Source organism: Ruditapes philippinarum, unplaced genomic scaffold (genome assembly GCF_026571515.1).
Source record: "Ruditapes philippinarum isolate M1 unplaced genomic scaffold, ASM2657151v2 ctg2594_1_1_1_1, whole genome shotgun sequence".
Classification (NCBI taxonomy): domain Eukaryota; kingdom Metazoa; phylum Mollusca; class Bivalvia; order Venerida; family Veneridae; genus Ruditapes; species Ruditapes philippinarum.
This window is the reverse complement of record NW_026851694.1, coordinates 8,854-30,267: the sequence shown is the minus strand read 5'-3', so window position 1 is coordinate 30,267 and position 21,414 is coordinate 8,854. Positions and strand designations below refer to the sequence as shown.

General features: G+C 33.7%; 2 protein-coding genes across 2 annotated transcripts in view; both read right to left on the bottom strand.

The window, feature by feature from the left end:
- The window catches only part of LOC132737063 (uncharacterized), a 78,794-nt gene extending 75,886 nt beyond the window's left edge, over window positions 1-2,908 (bottom strand). Inside the window, exon 1 of the mRNA XM_060724303.1 lies at window positions 31-2,908. Coding sequence (XP_060580286.1) covers window positions 31-2,584 — 2,554 coding nt within the window. The 5' untranslated portion in view covers window positions 2,585-2,908. The remainder of the gene's footprint in view (window positions 1-30) is intronic.
- Window positions 2,904-7,083, bottom strand: LOC132737072 (DNA ligase 1-like). The gene is made up of 2 exons (XM_060724314.1): window positions 6,826-7,083; window positions 2,904-4,521 (listed from the first exon to the last, which is right to left on the bottom strand). The coding sequence occupies exon 2, from the start codon at window positions 4,446-4,448 to the stop codon at window positions 2,904-2,906; it is 1,545 nt and encodes a 514-aa protein (XP_060580297.1). The 5' UTR covers window positions 4,449-4,521; window positions 6,826-7,083.
- Window positions 7,084-21,414: the final 14,331 nt, after the last annotated feature.

Genomic DNA, 21,414 nt, shown 5'->3' with positions numbered 1-21,414 from the left:
TTCATCTGAAAAAAAAATGTAGTCACTTACCTGAAGATATCTTTCTTTTTCTCGATTTTATTTGCTCAGTTTTGCTTGGTTCAACTTCTTTGGTCATTTCCTCTGCACATTTATCCCTTTCTTCGGATACTGCAGTAAAATTTTCAGAATCTTTAACAAGGTCAACATCACCCATCTCATTATCCCTATTTTCTGTGTCATCCAAGACACAAGCGATAGAATCAGGAGTACATTCACCAGTCTCTTGTCTTGTTTCACTTTCAATTGTGTCGTTAACATTTGTTATTTTAATACTGAGATCAGGCATTGCACTTCCGATAATAGTGTCAAGTTCTGGTGCGTTCAAGCTATTAGCACTGTCACTTTGTTTTGCAGAATCTTCTTTGATGCACGATTCACTACCTGTCATGACATTCTCATTGTCTGTTTGATTGTCAGGGACTTTATCAACTGTTTCAGCTGCATTCCAATCTTTACTGGCACACCTTTTCAGAACCATTGACTTTGCAATATTGCACACCTTTTGGTTAATATGTAAAATTTGATCCCCCTTATCAAATTTACTTGAGCTTTTCACAGGCCTTGTTTGATCTGACTGTTTTGATGTCATTTCTTTCAATATTTTCTCAAGGTCTTCCATTACTGCTGCTGCACTCTTTTCAGGAGGCTTATTCTTATTGTCATTAGTTTTTGATCTAAGTTTTGATTCAATATCCTTAGCTTCTATTGATGTATTTGGTTTACTTTTATCTGTGTAAATATTACTTTTTGATATTTTTTCACTTGATACTGCATATGATTGGGAATCTGCTATCTTTGAATCCAAAGGCACACTTTCTATTTCAGACTCCAGGAATTCTTCATCAGTTGTACTGCATTTCCTGTCTGGATTGTCCTCGTTCAAACCTGATCGCATATCCCCTTTTTCCTGACTTTCATTTCTATAATCCTTCATCACTGGAAAACCTGAACTGTCTAAAGACTCTTCACTATTTGTTTCAGTTTCGTTTCTGACCAATTCTATGTTCTCATCTGAGGAAATATCACAATTCTTAGTATCTTTCACACACATGGTATTTTCACAATCCGCTTCTTCTGTTGTAAAATTATCCCTCTTATCAAGTAATTCCTCTGGATCATTATCAAATTCACTTAATGTGCATACATTTTCAATAATTAATGATAAAGAATCGTTTTCATCATCACTATCAACATCCATATCTAATATTGCATGATTGTCTTCATGTTCAACTAAGCTCTCATTAAATTCACCAGATGATACAGTGGTGATTGGAGGCTTATCAACATTTGTATCATCAGCAATTTCACATTCACTGTCCCTTAAAAACCCTAATTCATTTTTAGTATTTGTATCTGTTAACTCTTCATTATCCATACCATTAACATTATCAGAGAGAACAGTTTCACTTTTACTATCGCAACTTTCAATATCTTCCTCTACCATTTCATCTGTTTCACGAAAGCCTTGATTATCTTCATTAACTTGAACAATGTAAGTGTTTTCACTTTCATTAGCACTAGTTTCAGTGTTATATTCTGATCTTTCTAATACTGGTGGGGATTTATCTATGTTACATGAAAAACTATCATTATCTGTAACAAAGAGTTCATCTTGAGCATAAAGGTTTGGAATAATGTCACTTGTCACTGTCAAACCAGCATCGGTGTCATTAAAATGTTCCTGCACATTTCTGGTGTGGCAATCTAAAGTCACTTCATCTAAATTATCTCCATACAAAATCTTATTCATTTCATCTTCATCAAAACATTCACTTTTAACAGATGTTTTTTTATTCTCATTAATAGGCGTATCTATAGGAGAATCTCTGCTTATTTCAATAGAATAGCCATTTATTGAATATGTTATTACTTTGTCTGTTTCATATTCTTCTAATGTCAGTTCTTCATCTATTTCTCTCAAAACATTCAATTCATCTTCATCTACATTTTTATTCACTTTTTGTTTTTTTAAGTCATGTTCTAAAGTATCACTTTTATGCAGATCTTTTGAGCTTGTTTCATTTTCTTCAGCAGTTGATGAATCAGATTTATTGTCTTTGCTTAAGGATGTATTTTCTTCAGACTTAGATTTATTGCTAGATTTTAGAGGGATTCTAAAATGTAGGATACTGGGTGGACTATTCTTTATGAAACTACTAGGAAATGTATTTATATTCTTTTCAATGTCTAAACCACCTTTCTTTCTTTCCACCATTCTATTGCTTGCTTCTTTTAACTTCTCTTTCCATTTCAACCAATCAGGCTTTCCTTTCTTTTTCAAAGAATTACTATGTGACTTTGAATCATTTTCTTTCTTCTTACTCTTTATTGCTTTACTATTGTAATTCTTAAAAATTTTCTCAAGGCCAACCTTTCCATTATTTGTACTTTGTAATGTTTTTGATAATGACATTACGCGAGGGTCAACTAAATTGTCAGTAACAATCCCTGAATTAGTACTTTGTACCTGCATCAAAGTTTTGTTGCTTCTAATCCCATTAACAGGAGTTTCACTCTCTGAGTCAGATTTCACTGTGGTAGTCCACGGTGAAAATCTTTTCATACACTCACTTTTAATTTTTGATTCAACACCATATGTTTCAGTGACTGAACGTACATGAGAGTTCGGAAGTTTCAGCCTCTTCAAACAAATGATTGGTTCTTTCTCAAATAAAAGTTTGATTGAATTATATTTTCGTTTAAGGAGATGGAGGGCACTTCTGGAGGTACAGTTCCAATTAGACGGTTTAAGTCTGTAATATCTTCTAAGGCAATGTTGATGAAATTGAACATCCCTGAGTTGTGATTTTCTTATTGGTGATATGGATGATTTTGATGAAGATTTATTTCCTGATAAACTGAGGTCTGTTTGCTCTGGCTGTTCATTTTTTACTAGGTTTTCTCAATGCAAAAGTATTTTCATCTGCCAAAGTGAATATTTTGATTTTATTCACTTCTTTAACACCATCCACTTCCTTTTTAACGAATGGTTTCCTATTCTCTTCTCTTTCCACTTTGACTTTACTTTTCAATTCATCAGCATGTTTATTTTTGGGTTTACTTTTCTTTTTATGTTTAACCTTTGAACTGTGACTTAGATACTTCTCCATTTTAGAAAGATAAAGGAATTTGCTTGGTATTTTCTTTTCCCGTTTTTTATTTGTATCAGAATAAAATTCTTTAACTGTCAATGGCTCACTAAAGAGGTCATTACTACTATAGTCTAAAAGCTTTTTCTTCAACTTTTTTTGTCTATTTTTCTCATCCTTCGAAAAAGATTTTGATTCGGTTGACATATCTGGTTTTCTAATCTCACTAGACAGTTTACTTAATTTAATTGGCTTGACACTTTTAATGTCAATTTCTTGCTTAATTTTAGTTTCAATATTTCTTTCTTCAGAAAGTCTTTCTTCCCTCCTTAGTTTAAGAATTGTTTCTCTCTGGCTTGAAATCAGAGCTGTTAGCTCTGAGGTCTTTACATCAGGCACTTTGTTGCTTAATGATTCGCTTGAATTAATTTCTTCTCTGTCATGTCTCTGGCTTGAAATCAGAGCTGTTAGCTCTGAGGTCTTTACATCAGGCACTTTGTTGCTTAATGATTCACTTGCATTAATTTCTACTCTGTCATGTAGAGTAGACCTACTCCCATCATTTTGTGCTTCAACATTACTTGATAATGGGTCCAAGTGACTTTGAATGTCAACACTGCCATTTACGTCTCTAGAAACATTAGATGGTTCTGTATCCGTCTTTAAACCATCAAACCTTGCGTCAGATGTATCATCATCTTTTGACTGGTTGTCTACCTGAACAATGCTTGTTTGGTTTTCATTTTTTATTGGAACCAGTCCTTGTTCATCATTACTTTCTGGGTGTGAACAACTCCATGCTGAACTTGTGTTGAAATGTTGTGAAAGGTTCGTTGAAGGATAATCCTGCTCCTGGGTAACATTTTTAGTCACTTCTGGTGTTAATTCCAAACTGTCCTGCTCTTTCAATATACATTTGTCTATCAAAAGGTTTTCATTGGGGTAGCTGATAGGAAAACTCTCAATGTTTTCATTTGTTTCCTTATCATTTATGTTCTTTTCACATGCTACAGTTACAACAAGAGTGGTATCACATCTGTTGTTAGTATCTGGGCAATTTTCGCTTTCAATTTCTGCAGCTGACTCACTTTCATAAACATCTTTGTTTACAAAAACGTTTTCACAAAAGTTACTTACAGGAAGCTTAAGATGATCTTTAGAAGATAAACTGAAGTCTACTGAATACTTCTGACTGGGGTTATCTTTCGCAAGCTGTTGCTGCTGTTGTTGCTGCTGTTGTTGTTGCTGTTGTTGTAGAGGCAAGACTTTGATGGTTGTTGATGACTGATGAGGAATCTGATCATGAAATTCTGATGGCTGTTTTGTTATAATTGACATATTAATGAAGTAGATGACTGCATGGAACTATGATGTTTTTCTATTTTATTCCCTGTACTATCTTGAATAGCTCCTGAAAATTTAAAAAGAGAAATTTATCATAACCAGTAACAGATGTAGAGATAAGAAGAAAACATTTTTTTATAGGTAATGGATATAGATAAATGTCAAAAATTCCTGTATATAATTTTGCTTGATATATTTCAATTTTTTTTTCTTTCGTATAGTGACTTTCCAGCTTTAATGATGAAGTAAAACTTCAGGTACCCCTCTGTGCCTCATGTCTCAGATGTGTTTTTCCTAGTATATGTCTATACAAGTCACGTGACCCCTGTGGCTGGGCCAATATTAAACCAAGGGGCATGATTTATCTCAGTAAAGGTCAGTAAGCAGTAAGCAATGCTCTAAGCTCTCAACATTGCAGTTTCACATAATGAAACTTAATAAATGTGTTTTCCTATAAAACAAGTCTATATAAATCAAGCTATCTCCAGGACATCTCAAGAAGCCCAAACCTGTGTTCTGCACAAGGTCTCATGATCAGAAACATCTCTGCCAAAAAGTTTTAATTTCTTAATCTATCAGTTCAAAAGATAAATGAGCTGCGTCACGACAAAACCAACATTTTAAGTGCGTTTGCTACCAGCATGGATCCAGACCAGCCTACACATCCGCGCAGTCTGATCAGGATCCATGCTCTTCGCTTACAGACCCTATAACAAGTAAACAAACTGATAGCGAACAGCATGGATCCTGCTCAGACTGCGCCAATGTGCAGGCTGGTCGAAATCCATGCTGGTCGCAAACCCATTATGTTGGTTTTGTCGTGATGTGGCTCAAATTTTGAAATTCATACAAAATAACTTTAGTGTGACTTTGATGGTCAAACCTGTGCTCTGACTTTGTCTCAGTATGATAAACATTTCTACTTTGTAATTTTAATTTACTAATTAATCGGTTCAAACAGATGTATAACATTTTGCGTCGAAATTCTTTTCAGGCTTTTTTAAAAAAAAACAACAAAAAAACTTTACTCTTTAGAATTTTTTTTTAAATATTTGCACGCAACTGTAACAAGACCTTTTACAATCTCCTAACTTTATCATATTTTCTTTTGTATATTTTACTTCAAAAATTTGACACATTCAAGTTACTCAATGAGGTGTCAGATGCTTTGTTTTGTTTTCTTTAAAATCATCAACGAAAATTGTAGTAAAGACATTATCATTTTCAATCTCAAATGCATAAAGCAACCTATCATAACAGCTTCAGTTAGTTTCTGACACAAAACACTATGGAGATGAGGAAGTTAAGTTAAGTATTTTGAGTGGCTTCTTAAAATTCAAAAGATATTAGTGTAACACTATGCTTTCAACAATATCAATTTCTGTGAACAATTACGCCTACGTAAATGAATGGTAGTTCTGAACAATTCCTTCAAACTCTGCTTAAAGATACTAAGAGACAGTAAAGTGTCCGCAACATTGTCACTATAGGGGTTGATATTAATTGTTGACTTTCAAGGTTGATTTGTTTGTTTCATTTTACGCCTTTTCCCCAACAGTATTTCAGTCATATAGTCGGGTAGTTTCCTAACCCTCGTTCCTGAAGAGTTACACCAGTACTAGACTACAAACCTCCGTGCTAAACTACCAAAGCATCTCCAGGGGATAATCCCACGCCAGAGAGTTAACTGGATTAGAAGTAATCGACTCTAACCCCTCGACCATGAAGGCTGTTTTAAAGGTTGAAATTATTCATCAAAATATTAGTATACCATGAATTTTGTGTTCTAAGAAATCACATCTAATCTATTTAACTCTATGACTGGCAGTTGCTATGATGATTTGATTAACTCATAATGCCTCTGTGGTAACAGCAGTTTAACCGTTACCTTGCTGGAACCAAAAGTTATTAAGCATTTGTCACCAGTATAGAGCCAGGCCAGCCTGCACATATGTGTGTGCAGTTTGAACAGACTGTACCCTGTTAACAGACTAAATCTGAATCAACATCCTGATATTTTAAGAATACATTTAAACCAGAACTGTACAATCATGCAGGACAGAGAAAGCTATATACTGTTGGCTGACCAATTTCAATTTTCATGATATCACTAAAATCCATCCTAGAATGTATGGAAAAACATGTCCATTCTGGAAAATTTGCAATTTCAAATATATTATAATCAGTTCAAATATTTTATTTTTATTCTGCTTTTTTTCTTACTTTTTTTAAAATAGATGTTATCTTTGAGGTCTGTCAGCCAACTAAACCTGCTTTAATTATCCCTTGATAATTGAAAAATAATTACCAACTTCTCCGCAAGCGACCTGAACTATTTATATCCTACATTATAACAATATAATTCACAAACCATTTCAAACAATAAACCATTCCAAAAACAAACAGTTCAAATCACCAGCCGAGCTGCAGCACACTGATATTATTAATATAACAAATGAAAATTTGATGAGGAAAGTAATAGGTTTATAATTACTCCTGTGATCAGATAATGACATGGTTATTAAACATTAAAATGTTTTTTCCTAAAATATATCAGTCCTTGTCATGAATAGCCCTTGAATTAGAACAACAAAGGAGAGCGCGTTCCCTGCTTCAAAGTATAGAACAGGAAGTAGATTTTCAAGTGTTTTGTCGGATCTTTTTCTTTCGTACAAGGATCTCAAGTACTAATGACCATCTGGAAGTTTTTAAAAGCATACAATATTCATTGCAGTAATGTCGTGCATATCATACACCTCCTTATTGACCACTTAAAGCTGGATTGTCATTGTTTTTTTCAAATATTAAAGGGATTTCACTGAGGTTTTTTTCGATGTTTTAAAGGGGTCTTGGGGTGATTTGGACCTTTTGTGACAGGACCGGAAAATAATTTTCTAGATTTGCATACCATTTGATGTAGTTCTAGACCAATATCCTTTGATCATTCCCTCACTCCAATGTTCCAGAATAATAATTTCTATTGCTCAAAATGGACCCATAAAAGCGAAAAGTAGTGTTGCAATGCTTTCGCTCAATTCAGGCCAAATGAATTCAAAATTGCACACACAAAAAAAAATGATCTTCATTTAAATTCATAGCATATCATATTATATTTTTTCTTTATTATCTTTTGAAGATTTTTCAATTGTTATTTACATATTCTCTTGATCTATGTAGGAATTTCAAATTTTATTATGACTTTAGTAGAGCACCTTTAAGTAGATGCACATTTGAGCCGCATCACGACAAAACCAACATAATGGGTTTGCGACCAGCATGGATCCAGACCAGCCTGCGCTTCCGCGCTGTCTGATCAGGATCCATGCTGTTCGTTATCAGTTTCTCTACTTGTTATAGGGTTGGTAAGCGAACAGCATGGATCCTGATCAGACTGCGCAAATGCGCAGGCTGGTCTGGATCCATGCTGGTGGCAAACGCACAATGTTGGTTTTGTCGTGACGCGGCTCATTTATATATAACAAATATTTATCTGCACATTTGCATATGTCACAATGAACTTGCTATGCACTAATTCTTTGTAATTTTGTTAATATATTCGTAACAAATGAGATTTGTAATTTTCACATGTGCATAGAATTTTGAATTTAAGACTTCAATTAGAATATAAAGCTATATGTAATTGCTGCGATTTTAAAAGAAGAATACTTTCAAAATGCTTGTATGAAATAAATATGGAAGTGTAACTGCCCTAAAAGTGAATGGGGCACAAAATCATTGCTAAAACACAATTAAAACGGCTCCTTAAAATAGCAGCATTATATTTTGTTCCAGAACATTCTAATATATTTATGAACAATATTCATGTGTGTTCAAATGTTCAAAAAAATTTTCAACAGAGACAATTTCTAGATTACAACTTTTTCGAAAACCAACGGTAAGGTTAGGAAAAGAAACATTATAATCTTACTGTGGCTAAATTTCATGAAAACTTTTTTATAAATTATATAAACCTCTATACCCATTAAAGATCCTGTATGTTGTAATTAGGTTGTATACCACACTTAAGTGTATACATGTATATAATTATGCTGCTAAAACCATTTTTCAAGCATCGAAGAATATGTAAAATAATTGTACTGCAAATACTTGTCCACATTATATGTAATCATTAAAATATAAGCATTCATTACTTATTTAAAAAATTTGACTTCGACTTTATAGAAAATAAATTTCTTATTACCTCCCTTTATCAACATGAAATGTAAATTCGGTAATATCTTTACTAATAATGCTTTTTGGAACTTACAATATTGATAAATCTTCATTTGAGCATTATATTTATGATATAAAACCATATAAGATATGAGTTACAGGATCATTATTGTTGTACATCATGTATAGATTAAAGTTTATTATATACTCCTTAATGAAATATTGAGAAATATTGATGAAATAAAATGCGTATTTTCATTTTCCGTATTTTCACTGTAAAAATTTATTTTTCACTGCAGTGAAACATATTTTCCGTATTTTCACTGGTGTCTTGCCGGACTACTTTCTTTTAAATTCTGCCAGTACACAAAATTTAAGGGAAAGTCTTTTAAATTTTATCGCAAAAAAGAGAAAAATGTATATAATAAACAGAAAATTCAAGTTTTTTCTATCAATACATGATTTATTTTTATCTTGTGGCATGAAAATTACCATATTTCACTCGTGGCTACCGCCACTCATGAAATATTTATTTTCATACCACTTGATGAAAATAAATCATGTATTTATAGAAAAAACTTGAATATCCTCTATTTATTAGTACGTATTTACAAAAATAAATTGGTCAGGTGCGGCACAGCTGCGCGACCAATTTATTTTTGTACATACGTACTAATAAATTTTAACCGGCTTAGTGTTTTTAATTATTTTTATAAACAGTCGATTTACTAGACTGATTAACAATGTGTTACGATTCATTTGAAATACTGCGATCCTATTGGACAAAAAATAATTCAAACACTAAGCAAAACACCAGATCATTTCATATACTATAAAGACTGAGTTTCATTTGAAAATTATGCACACACACAAAAAAAATTAATGAATAAATAAATAAATAAATTCAAGAAAATAATCCTCAACAAATAAAAGGCTCTGTATAAAGAAATGGTTGTTAGGTACATCAATTTCCCCAATGGTTTCAGGGTTAATTTATTTAGTTTAGGTAAATAGCAAAATTTCAATTAATCAGATTAAAGATACAATGGTCATTAATTAACATGCAAAGAGGTTTTATACTATGCAATAAGAAGGGTGTCCAAAAGATGATATTAGAATAAACAAAGGGCTGGTGTTAAAAAAACTTTGATTATAAAGATTCAACAGGAAATATTCTAAAAAGGAAAGCCAAAAACTTGGGAAATTATTTAATCAAAATTAATTAATCCCAAAAAAAGAATATATTCAAACATTTGGTTCATAATTATTCCAAAACTAGTCAATTTCAAAAATGATAATTACAAAAGTATAATACACATTCTGTTAAAAGTCAGGAAGCAATTTTAAAATAATCTTACGTCATAAGACATGGAAAATAATAATATTATTGGTTAACCATTGAATATATCTTATTTTAAATCAATTCATTAACTGTTCAATACTTTTAGTGGTGTTTGAGAATGAATTAAACAAATATATTATCTCCTTAGTGCAATAATCGGTTGCAATAGCCGGTTAACTCGTATTAAATATAGAAAGACTTAACCCATTACTACACTAAGGCGATGATTATGATAAACTAACTTGATCAAAGCTTTAAAGACAAAAAATTACAATATATTCTATAATTTGTTATTGTTATGGGATCATGAGTAATATTGTTACCACTTGTACAACATAAACTTTAAATAATATAATAATTATTATAATTATTATATATTACATTTGAGCCAGTTCAAACTGCCCCATCAGGTCAGACTGCAATACTGGCGGCAATTAGGCTAATTTAATCACTTCCCGTTCCAGAAGAATAAGAATTAACCTGCTGAATTTCTTAACTAGACTTGTCCAGCTTCCACGTTTGGAATAGTTCAGTATCAGTGTTGGCAGATGATATTAAGATGGAAATGTAAAGTCGATCAGTCAACAGTATAGTCAGCCTACATGTTAAGACTGCTGAGTTGTGCAGGCTGGCCTGGCTCTATAATGGTGTCAAAGGCTAATCATTTCTGGTTCCAGCCGGTTTTTAAAGATTAAGCTTAAAGGTAGCTTTTAAGTATGAAAGTATAAACTTACTCATCTTAGAATTATCTCAATATTATAAATTCCATTCAAGTCCACTCTCGTGTGAATTCATGCGTATATAACAATATAACTGGTTCCCTTTCACTTTAGGCTATACTGTGCTGATTGAATATTTTATAAATGCAGCAGACTGCATGTAATTCCAGACATATTTTCAATATTGAATACAACCTTTAAGTGCTATAACTGGTTAACTCAAACAAAAATTAAGAAGGACTTAGCCTGTTACAGCACTAAGGTGACAAATTTTCCATACATCAAAATGCACATTTTACATAAAGGGTTAAGTTTTTACATGCCTTTAACTCTTTGATAATATGCCACACAAGTATAAAATGTCACCAGCCATCATAAAAATTTAATCAAGTCAAAACAAATAACCATTCATCAATTTGTTTAATTCTGAGTGCTGTGGCAAGAACAATTATAAGTTAGGACAGTCTGCAAGTCTGTACAAAAATAACAAACTGTAGGCTGTCAGAGAATATTCAAATTATTTTATACTCATCACTCAAAGGGTAATTATCTTTAACAAGTGAGCCACAATGGCCTTAAATAGTCCACCTGCATACATCCCGTCCATTATTCCACAAAATTATAAAAGAAACCCCAGTTTCATCAAAATCTGCTCACTGTTACTGGAGACTATTACAGCATGACTCTCACTTGAGTTTTTTTATTTTGTTTTTTCGTTGGGTTTTATATCGCACCAACACGGTAAAGGTCATATGGCAACATTTCAGCTTTACTGGTGGTGGAAAACCCCTGACTTAGATGCCCCTCCGTAAGTGCATTTTTCTGGCAAGAACGGGCACCTGAGTAGAACCACTGCTGATCTGTAAGCTAGCTGGATAGCTTCCTCCCATGAAATAATCCAAAGTTCCTTGTGGGATTTGGACCTACAGCTGCAAGGGGCAAGTGGTTTGAAGTCAATAACCTTAGCCTCCTGGCAATGGAATCTTAACTAAACAAGAACATTAAGCCAGAATATCATGCAGTTACATTGATGGATGCTACAGACAATTTTTTTGTCCTGATGACCTAGTCAATGCACCATTGACACTTGAGTGTTAGATTTCCTTTGAAGGTACAAGGTAAACTGTATGAATTATCCTACTAAAACCGAAAGTGAGTGATTATCCTTCCCGTAAAGACTCAGGCTTGCCTGCACATTCCTGCAGTCTGACCAGGCTCTATACTGTTGCTTGTCAAATTTTTATATTCTGATACTAAATCATGCTTATTGTCATGAACATTTTTGAAAATGTATTTAAAAGTAAAATACTGTGAAGGTGAATAAATAAATGTTTAAAATTTACCGGTTGACATTGCACATAACTTGAAAATTATTACTTGAATCTTTTTTACTTTCCTTAAAACTTAAGTACAATTTAATCAAATTTCATTTTCTTGAAATATTTTAGTTTATCTGTAAACTTTGAATGGACTGTCCCGAATTCAAGACTTGGCAAATCCATTTCACATATATGGCAGGTTAATTAAAGATCAAATATGATGGAAAGCAGGACGGACAGACTTCAAAAAAAAAAAAATCTTACAGAGAATGAAAATGCCAGACAATAGCTATGCCAGACAATAGTTTTTGAGAAAATAAATATCATTTGTCAACCATTCAATTATTTCCTTTCATTTTGGAGCCATGAATTTAGAGATATTACATGTAACTTATTAAACATTTACAGACTTAATTCATGACTGCAGCAGTGACAGGTGCCAGATCATCAGTCATTTCTTAAAATCAATAAATTTTTTTCAATAAATGTTTTCCATGCTCATATAATATTCATTCCTCTGGATAGACAATTACTTTTTTTTCCAAGCACAAAAGAAAGATATTCTTGCATGTATATTTATTTTGTATTTTTGTAATTTTTTTCGCTCTGCAAAATGTTAATTAGTGAATATTTGATCCATGATTGAAATTGCATATTGCCACCATACAGTCAAAGTTGCCTTTTCAATCTAGAAGGTAATATTATGACAGTTACTTTGAATCATATACACTGCAAGAGGACCTCAAGGGCCCTGAATCACTCACCTGAGACATCAAGCCAGAAAATCATGAGAAATTGATAAATATCAAGGAAATTTTAAATGTGGCTTATCGCTTAATTTTATTTCTAATTCCTATTATCATTTATTTTTCAATATAACACCTGTGGATCATTCCTATTAAGTTTTAACACTAAACAAAAATATGTCAACACACAACATGATTTAGATTTTTTTTTAAAATTAAGTTTCATCAAAGATTGTGCTGCAAACAAGCTCATAGCTTATTTCTATTTTAAGCACTTATATTAGCACTTGTTCAGAAGACTCAATCCAGTTATAGCTACATTTTGTCCTGTTTAAATGGTAACAAAATTCAGACCAAGTGGTTTTAAAGGAAATTGTTGTTTAACCCATTAAGTCTGTTGATGGTGACACAAAATCTACCCATGGCACCAGTGCAGCCCAAAACCTGGAGCCAGATGTGCCAAACAATCATTATAGTCTTCATTGGTCACTTTTCTGAGTCAATACATATTTGGAAATTTTCCCTATAAATATTATGGATGGTTATGTCCAGACAGACAGATCTACAAGTTCATGTACAATATTATTAGTGTTGTAATGGTTATAGCAGCATGCCTCCAGATCCATGCTAATTTTAATTGAAAATTTTAAAAATGTATTTAAAAGTAAAATATTGCAAAGTGAACAAAGATATTAATATACACATTGCAAACGGCGCTTACAATGCAAAGTGGTAAAAACATGCAAAACAAGGGTGCCATAGTCACAAAATACGCCCGTTTACGAAAGCTTTAGATGGAGATGGGGGCATTATGGATAAGTGTTATCTAGCAAGCAAGTTTTTATTCTTGGCACTGTGCTGTTAAATGAACCTTAAAACAAATCAGTAGGGAAGATATGCACAGGATGTGTGACCTTGACCTTGGTCGCAGGGACCTGAATTTTATGCACGGCACTCAGCCTCACAATGATGAACATTTGTGTCAAATTATAATGAAATCCCTCTATGCATGTAGAAGTTTTGCTCCAGACAATCGTTTTTCTATGAGCTCTTACTGTGACCTTCACCTTTGACCTAGAGACTTGGTTCATGTGCAGGGCACTACATCTCATGGTGGTGAACAATTCTATAAAGTAACATTAAAATTCCTCCATGCATGTAGAAAATATGCTCCGGACAACATCTGGATATTTAATCATCTCCAGTGACCTTGACCTTGCAAATATTAACCTAAATTAAATGTGTCACACCTGTAGTCATGATAGTTACCATTTGTGCTACAATCCATCAATAAATGATGACTAAATGGTCCCTATACACATCTTCAAATTTTTATCTGAACTTTGACCTCTATGTGTAACCTTGACTTTGGTGAACATTTGTGCCAAGTTATATTGAAATCCCCCTATGAATGTAGAAGTTTTGCTCAGGACAAGCGTTTTTCAATGAGCTCTAAGTGTGACCTTGACCTTTGACCTGGAGACCTGGATCATGCATGAAGCAATACATATCATGGTGGTGAACATCTCCATAAAGTATTATAAAAATTCTTCCATACATGTAGGAGATATGCTCCAGACAAAATCTGGATATTTCACCATCTTTAGTGACCTTGACCTTGCATATATTGACCTAAAGTACATGTGTCACAGCCGTAGTCATGATAATGACCATTTGTGTTTACAATCCCTCAATAAATGATGATTAAATCGTCCCTATACACATCTTCATATTTTTATCTAAACTTTGACCTCTATGTGTGACCTTGACCTTGGCTGCAGGGACCTGAATTTTGTGCGCGACACTCCCCCTCACAATGGTGAACATTTGTGCCAAGTTATATTGAAATCCCTCTATGCATGTGGAAGTTTTGCTCCGGACAAGCGTTTTTCAATGAGCTCTAATTGTGACCTTGACCTTTGACCTATAGACCTAGTTCATGTGCGCTACATGGCTTCTCATAATGGTGAACATTTCTATGAAATTTCGTTGAAATCCCTCCATATATGTAGGAGATATGCTCCAGACAAAATTGGACGCTGCCCGCCAGAACGCCCACCCACCCGCCTGACCACCCGCCCGGCAGGGGTGTTCCCATAATAAGTCCCGCTTTTCAAAGGGGCGAATAAAAAGACCTAATTCTGCGTTACTAACGCAGTAGAAAATGGTAATTAATACTGCAAAATCAGTCAATAATTGCATAATATTATATGAAAGCATGTAAATGATTACAAAAATCTTGAATCTTTTAGATTTTCTTAATTCTTAGTACAATTTTTTTCAAATTTGATTTTCTTGAAATATTTTGGCTTATATCTAAAGGCATGCAGCTTTAAAGCAAAAGTTCAAGACAGACAAATGCTGATCGCAACAACTAATATGAGCATGCAAAGTTGATATAAAGTCAAAGTTATCAAAGTCTTCATTTAATGGTTTCACTGTACCTATTTTTGTAAATTACAGTGAGTGGGTCCATAAAAATCATATCTAATTCATATTAATATCTAAAAATATTAATTAAAATCAATAAATGTTTGAATTTTTTTATGGAATCCCTTCATAAAATTTATCCCTTTTAAAGTTTGATGTGATTGGAAAAAAGACCTCTCTAAAAAAATTTATCACTTTTAAATTGTGGAATTGATTGGAAGACCACATTCATAGAATGAATAATAAATCAAAAAATTTTATTCTTGAACAGTTTATCATTTGCTTTTTTAGCTTCCTAGTTTCCTAACCATGGTTCCTGGAGAGTTACACCAGTACTAAACTACCTTCCTCCACGCTAAACTACCAAAGCATCTCTTGGGGATCGAACCCACCAGAGAGGTAACTAGATTAGAATTCATCGACTCTAACCCCTCGACCACGGAGGCGATTAGGTGTGTTACTTAGCTCATAGAATTTTCATACCTGTGCATTAAAGTGCTGCTTAATATAGAACATTCATATGAATGCATATAGGTGTGTGGCTTAACGCATAGAATTTTCATACCTGTGCTTTAAAGTGCAGCCAATAATACAATTTTCATACTGTAGTATTTACAATGTGAAAATTGTATTATTGGCTGCACTTTAATGCATTTTATAGAATTTTAATAGCTGTGTATTAAAGTGCATCCAATAATAGAATTTTCATTTATCGATGGCGGCAGTTGGTGATACTGATTATGTGATTTGTATACACTTAAAATAATTTATAAAATTCAAAACAATTTATAAATCTATAGAAAGAAGGCATGATCATTCGGAAGCATTAATCACAACAAAATTACATGAAAACTGCAGACTTGGTTTGACTGAGACAGTACATGAGGGATAATGAAAAAGTGCAATGTCCCTCACGCCCCCCTAAGCACCAGCTTGAGCAGTAAAAGACTGGTACTGAGGTTACAAAGCACCAACCGTGCTAAATTATTAGCCTGCTGGCAACATCTGATTCAACCGATGCAAACAGTACAGACCAAGCTGGCACATCCGGTGTTGATGATCATGGTTTGCACTATTCAGTAGTTATTTTGAATTTTGTTCCCTGATGAAGGATTTGTCCAGATTGGAAACAGGGACAAAACTATAATTTAAGATATCAAATGAGATATGATTTAATAGACCTCCGACTATTAGTTACAATGTCACATCACACTCCAGGTGCTGTCTGATCATAACCTTCATAACCTCTGATCAACCCCCTTTCAAAATTCCATTTTAACTGCCTGTCTGTATAATATATAAGAACAGAATCCCTAAAGAACACCAAAATGACAAAATTGAAACTATTGCAGGTGCAGTGCGACTAAAAATGTTCCACGGACAGTACTGGAAAGTGTAAGTTTGTACTTTCCATGCCCCGTAACAACGGCTTAAGCAGAATTCATATATTTCGAAACATCTGCAGAATGTGTTCATTTAGCGGTTATCGTGGAACCTTTTAAATCTTGATGTGTTAGACACGTTAAAGGATTCATTATTTCACTATTCTGCGCTACTAGCTGATGGAGACCAAAAACAGCTGACACATCTGTGGCGTCTGATCATAGTCTGCGCTGCTCATTATCCAGTCAGTTTATATTTGAAATTTTCCCTAAAAATCAAGAATGGTTTTGCCCTAACTGAGAGACGGACAAGTTTATTTAAGATATCAAGTGTGGTACAAGTTAAGTTAGAGCTATCACTCAAGGTGATTCATAGCCCATCATGCAGCAACCTTAATATTTGAAAAATAAGTGGTCTGTCAAGCAAAATTTGAACTCCACCTATAATTTAAGATGTTTTATCATTCTGTATACAAATAACTATTGTAACAATTAAGAAAGAAACTATTTTTATATCTTTAGTAACAATGACCTTGACCCAAGGGGTCAAAAGCTACCCAACCTAGGTCTTTATAACAGCTTGCCATATACCAAGATTTCAATATCTCATTCCTAACACTTTTTATTTCTATTGTCTGAAAACCATCAATCAATTTTTAGTAACACTGACCTTGGCCCCTGGAGGTCCAAAAGCAAACCTAACCGGGGTCTTTATATAAGCTTGTTTTAAACTCAAGTTGATTATAACTCTAGTTATTGTCCGGAAACCATTTCTCTATGTTCAGTAACAATGACCTTGGTCCTAACATGTTCAAAAGCAATACCAAGTTTGGTTACAAAATCTCATTCCTATCTCTTCTTATCGTCCGGAACCCATTTTTCTATTTTTAGATACGGTGACCTTAGTCCCAGGGGGTCGGAAAGCATTTACAACCAGGGTCTTCATAAATTATATGCTTGCTATACACCAAGTTTGATTACAATATCTAATTTGTAATTCTAGTTATTGTCCAGAAACCATTTTTATATGTTTAGTTAAAGTGACCTAGACCTTGAGCACAGGGTGTTCAATACCAACTGAAGTCTTCATATAAGCTTGCTTTACGCCAAGTTTAATTACAATAATTCATTCCAAACTCTAGTTATTGGCCGGAAACCATTTTTCTATTTTTAGTAATGGGTGTCCTTGACCCTGACCCAGCCTGTCCAGAAACAATACCACATAAGCTTGCTAAATACCAAGTTTGATTACAATAACTCGTGCTTAAAACTCAAGTAATTTTCTGGAAACCATGAAAAGGACCGACCGATGGACTGACTGACAAGCTAACTCCGTTAAAACTTTGTGGGTGTGTAATTAATTCAACAGAATAAAATGAGTTGTAGCAAAAAAATAACTGTTTTGTTACCATTAGATCAAAAGGTGTGATTTCACTTTATATGCAACATCTGTTATTAAAAAAAACCCATCAAAACCATTTTCTATTTTTCTAGATTGTAATCTCACTTAACAAGCGTGCCAGTGAAACCCATGTAACAGAAGTTTTAAATGTTTAAGTGTTATACTATACATGTATAGTCATCTTGCATTGTATCAGCTTGTTAATGTCTGGTTTTTATACTGAATTTTAAAATATTTCTGGTCATACGTTGGCTGATGGTCCAGTTAACCGACTTCCCTAGATAGTTAACCAGTTAGTTACCAATATTTCCACAAGTAACCAACCAATTGTTAGTTCAACAGCAGTGAGAAACAAATGACCTTTAGACTCTCCTTGTCCATGATCAACTGTCACCGAGAAATTTTTCCTGGCTTATATTCATATTTCTAACATTCTAACAAGACAATAGTTATGTGGCTTCTCCTTTGTTCTCTCTATAGTTCCTTTTAGCCACATAAAGGAAAATACGCACATAAAATCTTTACGGAGGGACTTCTCAAGATCAATCCCGAGGCGTGTACATCAAAGAGAAGGCACCCGTCAGGTCAAGGTCAAGTCACCTCAAGTACCAGAGACGATTGGTTGACCTGTCGTGACAAACTGGGAGGATGGCGATAACAAGAGCCGTTTTTGTTATATTGTCATAAAGGTAGGGATGGCAACGAGTAACTGGTTAACCGAGTACTCGATCGAACGTCCGAATATCGGTTAACAAAATTGATAATTGATTACTCGGAAAAAAATATTTAATTTCTACTGTCATGCGATTTAGAAAGATTAGTTCAGAAATTCGGAAATGTACAGGTATCTATATAAATACTTGTTAAATGCAATCAAAACATCCTAGCAGAGGTGTGAAAATGATATCGTAAATTTAACAAGACGATCAGCAGTTTGACATGCGTATGGGATTGAACACAGTCCTGTGTTGTTTACGTCATTCGGCCTCTTATGATATTTAATCGCCTTTAAATATTAGACAGTTTGTAGCCGAAATGTAGCTGTCAAGAAATAAATTTATGATCCATGGATGAATACGTAATTTTTGCAAAACCGGCCACGCCTTTTATAATTTTGGTTTCCGTTTTAAATGCTACGTTTATCGGAACCAATGTCAAAAATAGTCCGGCACTTCTATAATTATATGGTACCGTATTTGTCAATTTCTATCCGCTAATTGAAGCGTATTTGCATTTGCGCTTCAAGTTCATCCTGTATTTTAGGGAGTATAAGAAATGCTGTCATTGACATTTCTTATGTTTATATTTATATATTTCTTGCAGTCCTATTTATAGTTACGAATTCTATGAATTAAAATAGAAAACGAAAGTAGCATACAGACGGTGTTGATATTGATTGTGTGATGAAACTTTAAAGATCATTAAAAATCATCCGAGTAACCGAGTACTTGAGTATTTATTTTGGTATTCGTTGCCATCCCTACATTAAGGTGAAGGGTTTTTATCACAAAAACATATGTCTCCAAAAACTATGTATTGTCACTCATGTGAAGTTTTATTGAAATCCCATCAGTAAGTGCATTTTGTGCAGCAAAGTGAAAGTGCTTGTGATGTGCACAACTTAGGGATCCTCTAAAGGTTGGTTGAAATCCAACCAGTAGTGACCTGTAAAGGCCAGACAAGATTTTTCTATTTTTAGCTCTGGTGGCCATTTTGTGCAGCAAAGCGGAACATGCCAGTGGTGTGCACAACTACTTGGATGGTACCGATCACTCCTGTAAATATTAATTGAAATCCAACCAGTGGTTTGACCTATGAAGGCCGGACAAAATTTTTCTTTCTTTAGCTCTGTTGGCCATTTTGTATAGCGAAGCAGAATATGCTGGTATTGTGCACAACTAGGAATGGTACTGATCACTCCTGTAAAGTTTGGTTGAAATCCCACCAGTTAAGTTTGACCTGTCAATGTCGGACAAGATTTTTCTATTTTTAGCTCTGGTGGCCATTTTGTGAAGGGAAGCGAAACATGCCGGTGATGTGCACAACTAGGGATGTTACTGATCACTCCTGTAAAGTTTGGTTGAATTCCAACCAGTAGTTTGAAAATTGAAGACAAGACAAGCTTAATGCAGATGGAGGGACATATGGACAGACGAACGGACAGACAGTGAAGGCAAAAACAATATGTCTCCGAAATTTTGGGAGACATAATTATTATGTCACCCTAAAAGATGCATCAAAATCAGGAAAACAATGAAACTTTAATAAAACTAAAATGTTTCACTAAATATATCAATGTAAACTGACCACATTCAAATAAATAAATCATTGAGAATCTGAAATGCATAGTAAATATACATGTACACATCACTATACTTAAAACATTTCTTTGTTTCCCCTCTCAACCTTTTGAAGATGCATAAAAGACTAGTTTTTGAGTTGAGTTGTGATATTGCACTGAATTTGTTACAAAAAAATAACGTATATTTAGATATATATGACTGTTATTAAGTTATCTTTCAGTATAACAAACAGCTTACAAGTGCTCGTTCAAGTAGCTGTAAGTGTAGTCAAAATAAAAATCTTATCTCTCAATGTCAATCATAAATTTACAACGATCATTGTAAATTGACTAGCCATTGTATTTAATCACAGGCTTTTGTCCTCTAAGTTACCTCAATATAAAACAAAAGAGGGTTTCTCAATGCTACAATAAGGATTATTCCTCCCAAAAGGGTCGGAAAATATGACGTCAGCCACAATTCCCTCATAGTTTAAAACATGAGAAGCTTTTCCAATGCCAAAACACCCAAAAAGGTCAGAAAACAATCACAAATCCCTCAAAGTTAAGCAAGAGACACATCAAATAAAATGGGAGAATTTCCCAATGCATAAATAAGAATAATTCCTCCAAAAAGGTTGGAAAATATGATGGCCACAATTCCCTCAAAATAAAACAAGAGAGGCTTTTCCAATACTAAAATTACCCAAAAAGGTAGGAAAATATGACAGTAACATTCCCTCAAAACAAAACAAGAGAAGCTTTTCCAATGCTAAAATAAGGATTATTCTCAATAAAAAATCAAATAAAAAACATGAGAGCCTTAATTTCCTCACAACAAGTGACCAAAAAAAATGGTGGTAAAAAGGAATCATTTTGATCATGTGCTCAAATGTGTATTTAGCTATTGTGCTTAAATGTTACAGTATCATGCACATGTTGCTCCTGGGGTATTGAAATCCTAAATAGTAAATACTTGTGATATAATAGTGTGATATTTAAAGTTATATATCTACAGCAAAATTTATTGTTTGAATTTTAACAAGAGCCTGGTTTGAGCCGGGTCAAGTGATGCTTCTCGAATAGGTTTTGGACACAGGAAAGTACACCTCTTGTAGTTTCAGAGTTATGTCCCTGGAAAAAGTTCAAAGTGCAATAATTCCAAA

What these genes read in the sequence shown, in the direction of transcription:
- LOC132737072 (XM_060724314.1), bottom strand. Translation starts at nt 4,448, where the DNA reads ATGTCAATTATAACAAAACAGCCATCAGAATTTCATGATCAGATTCCT.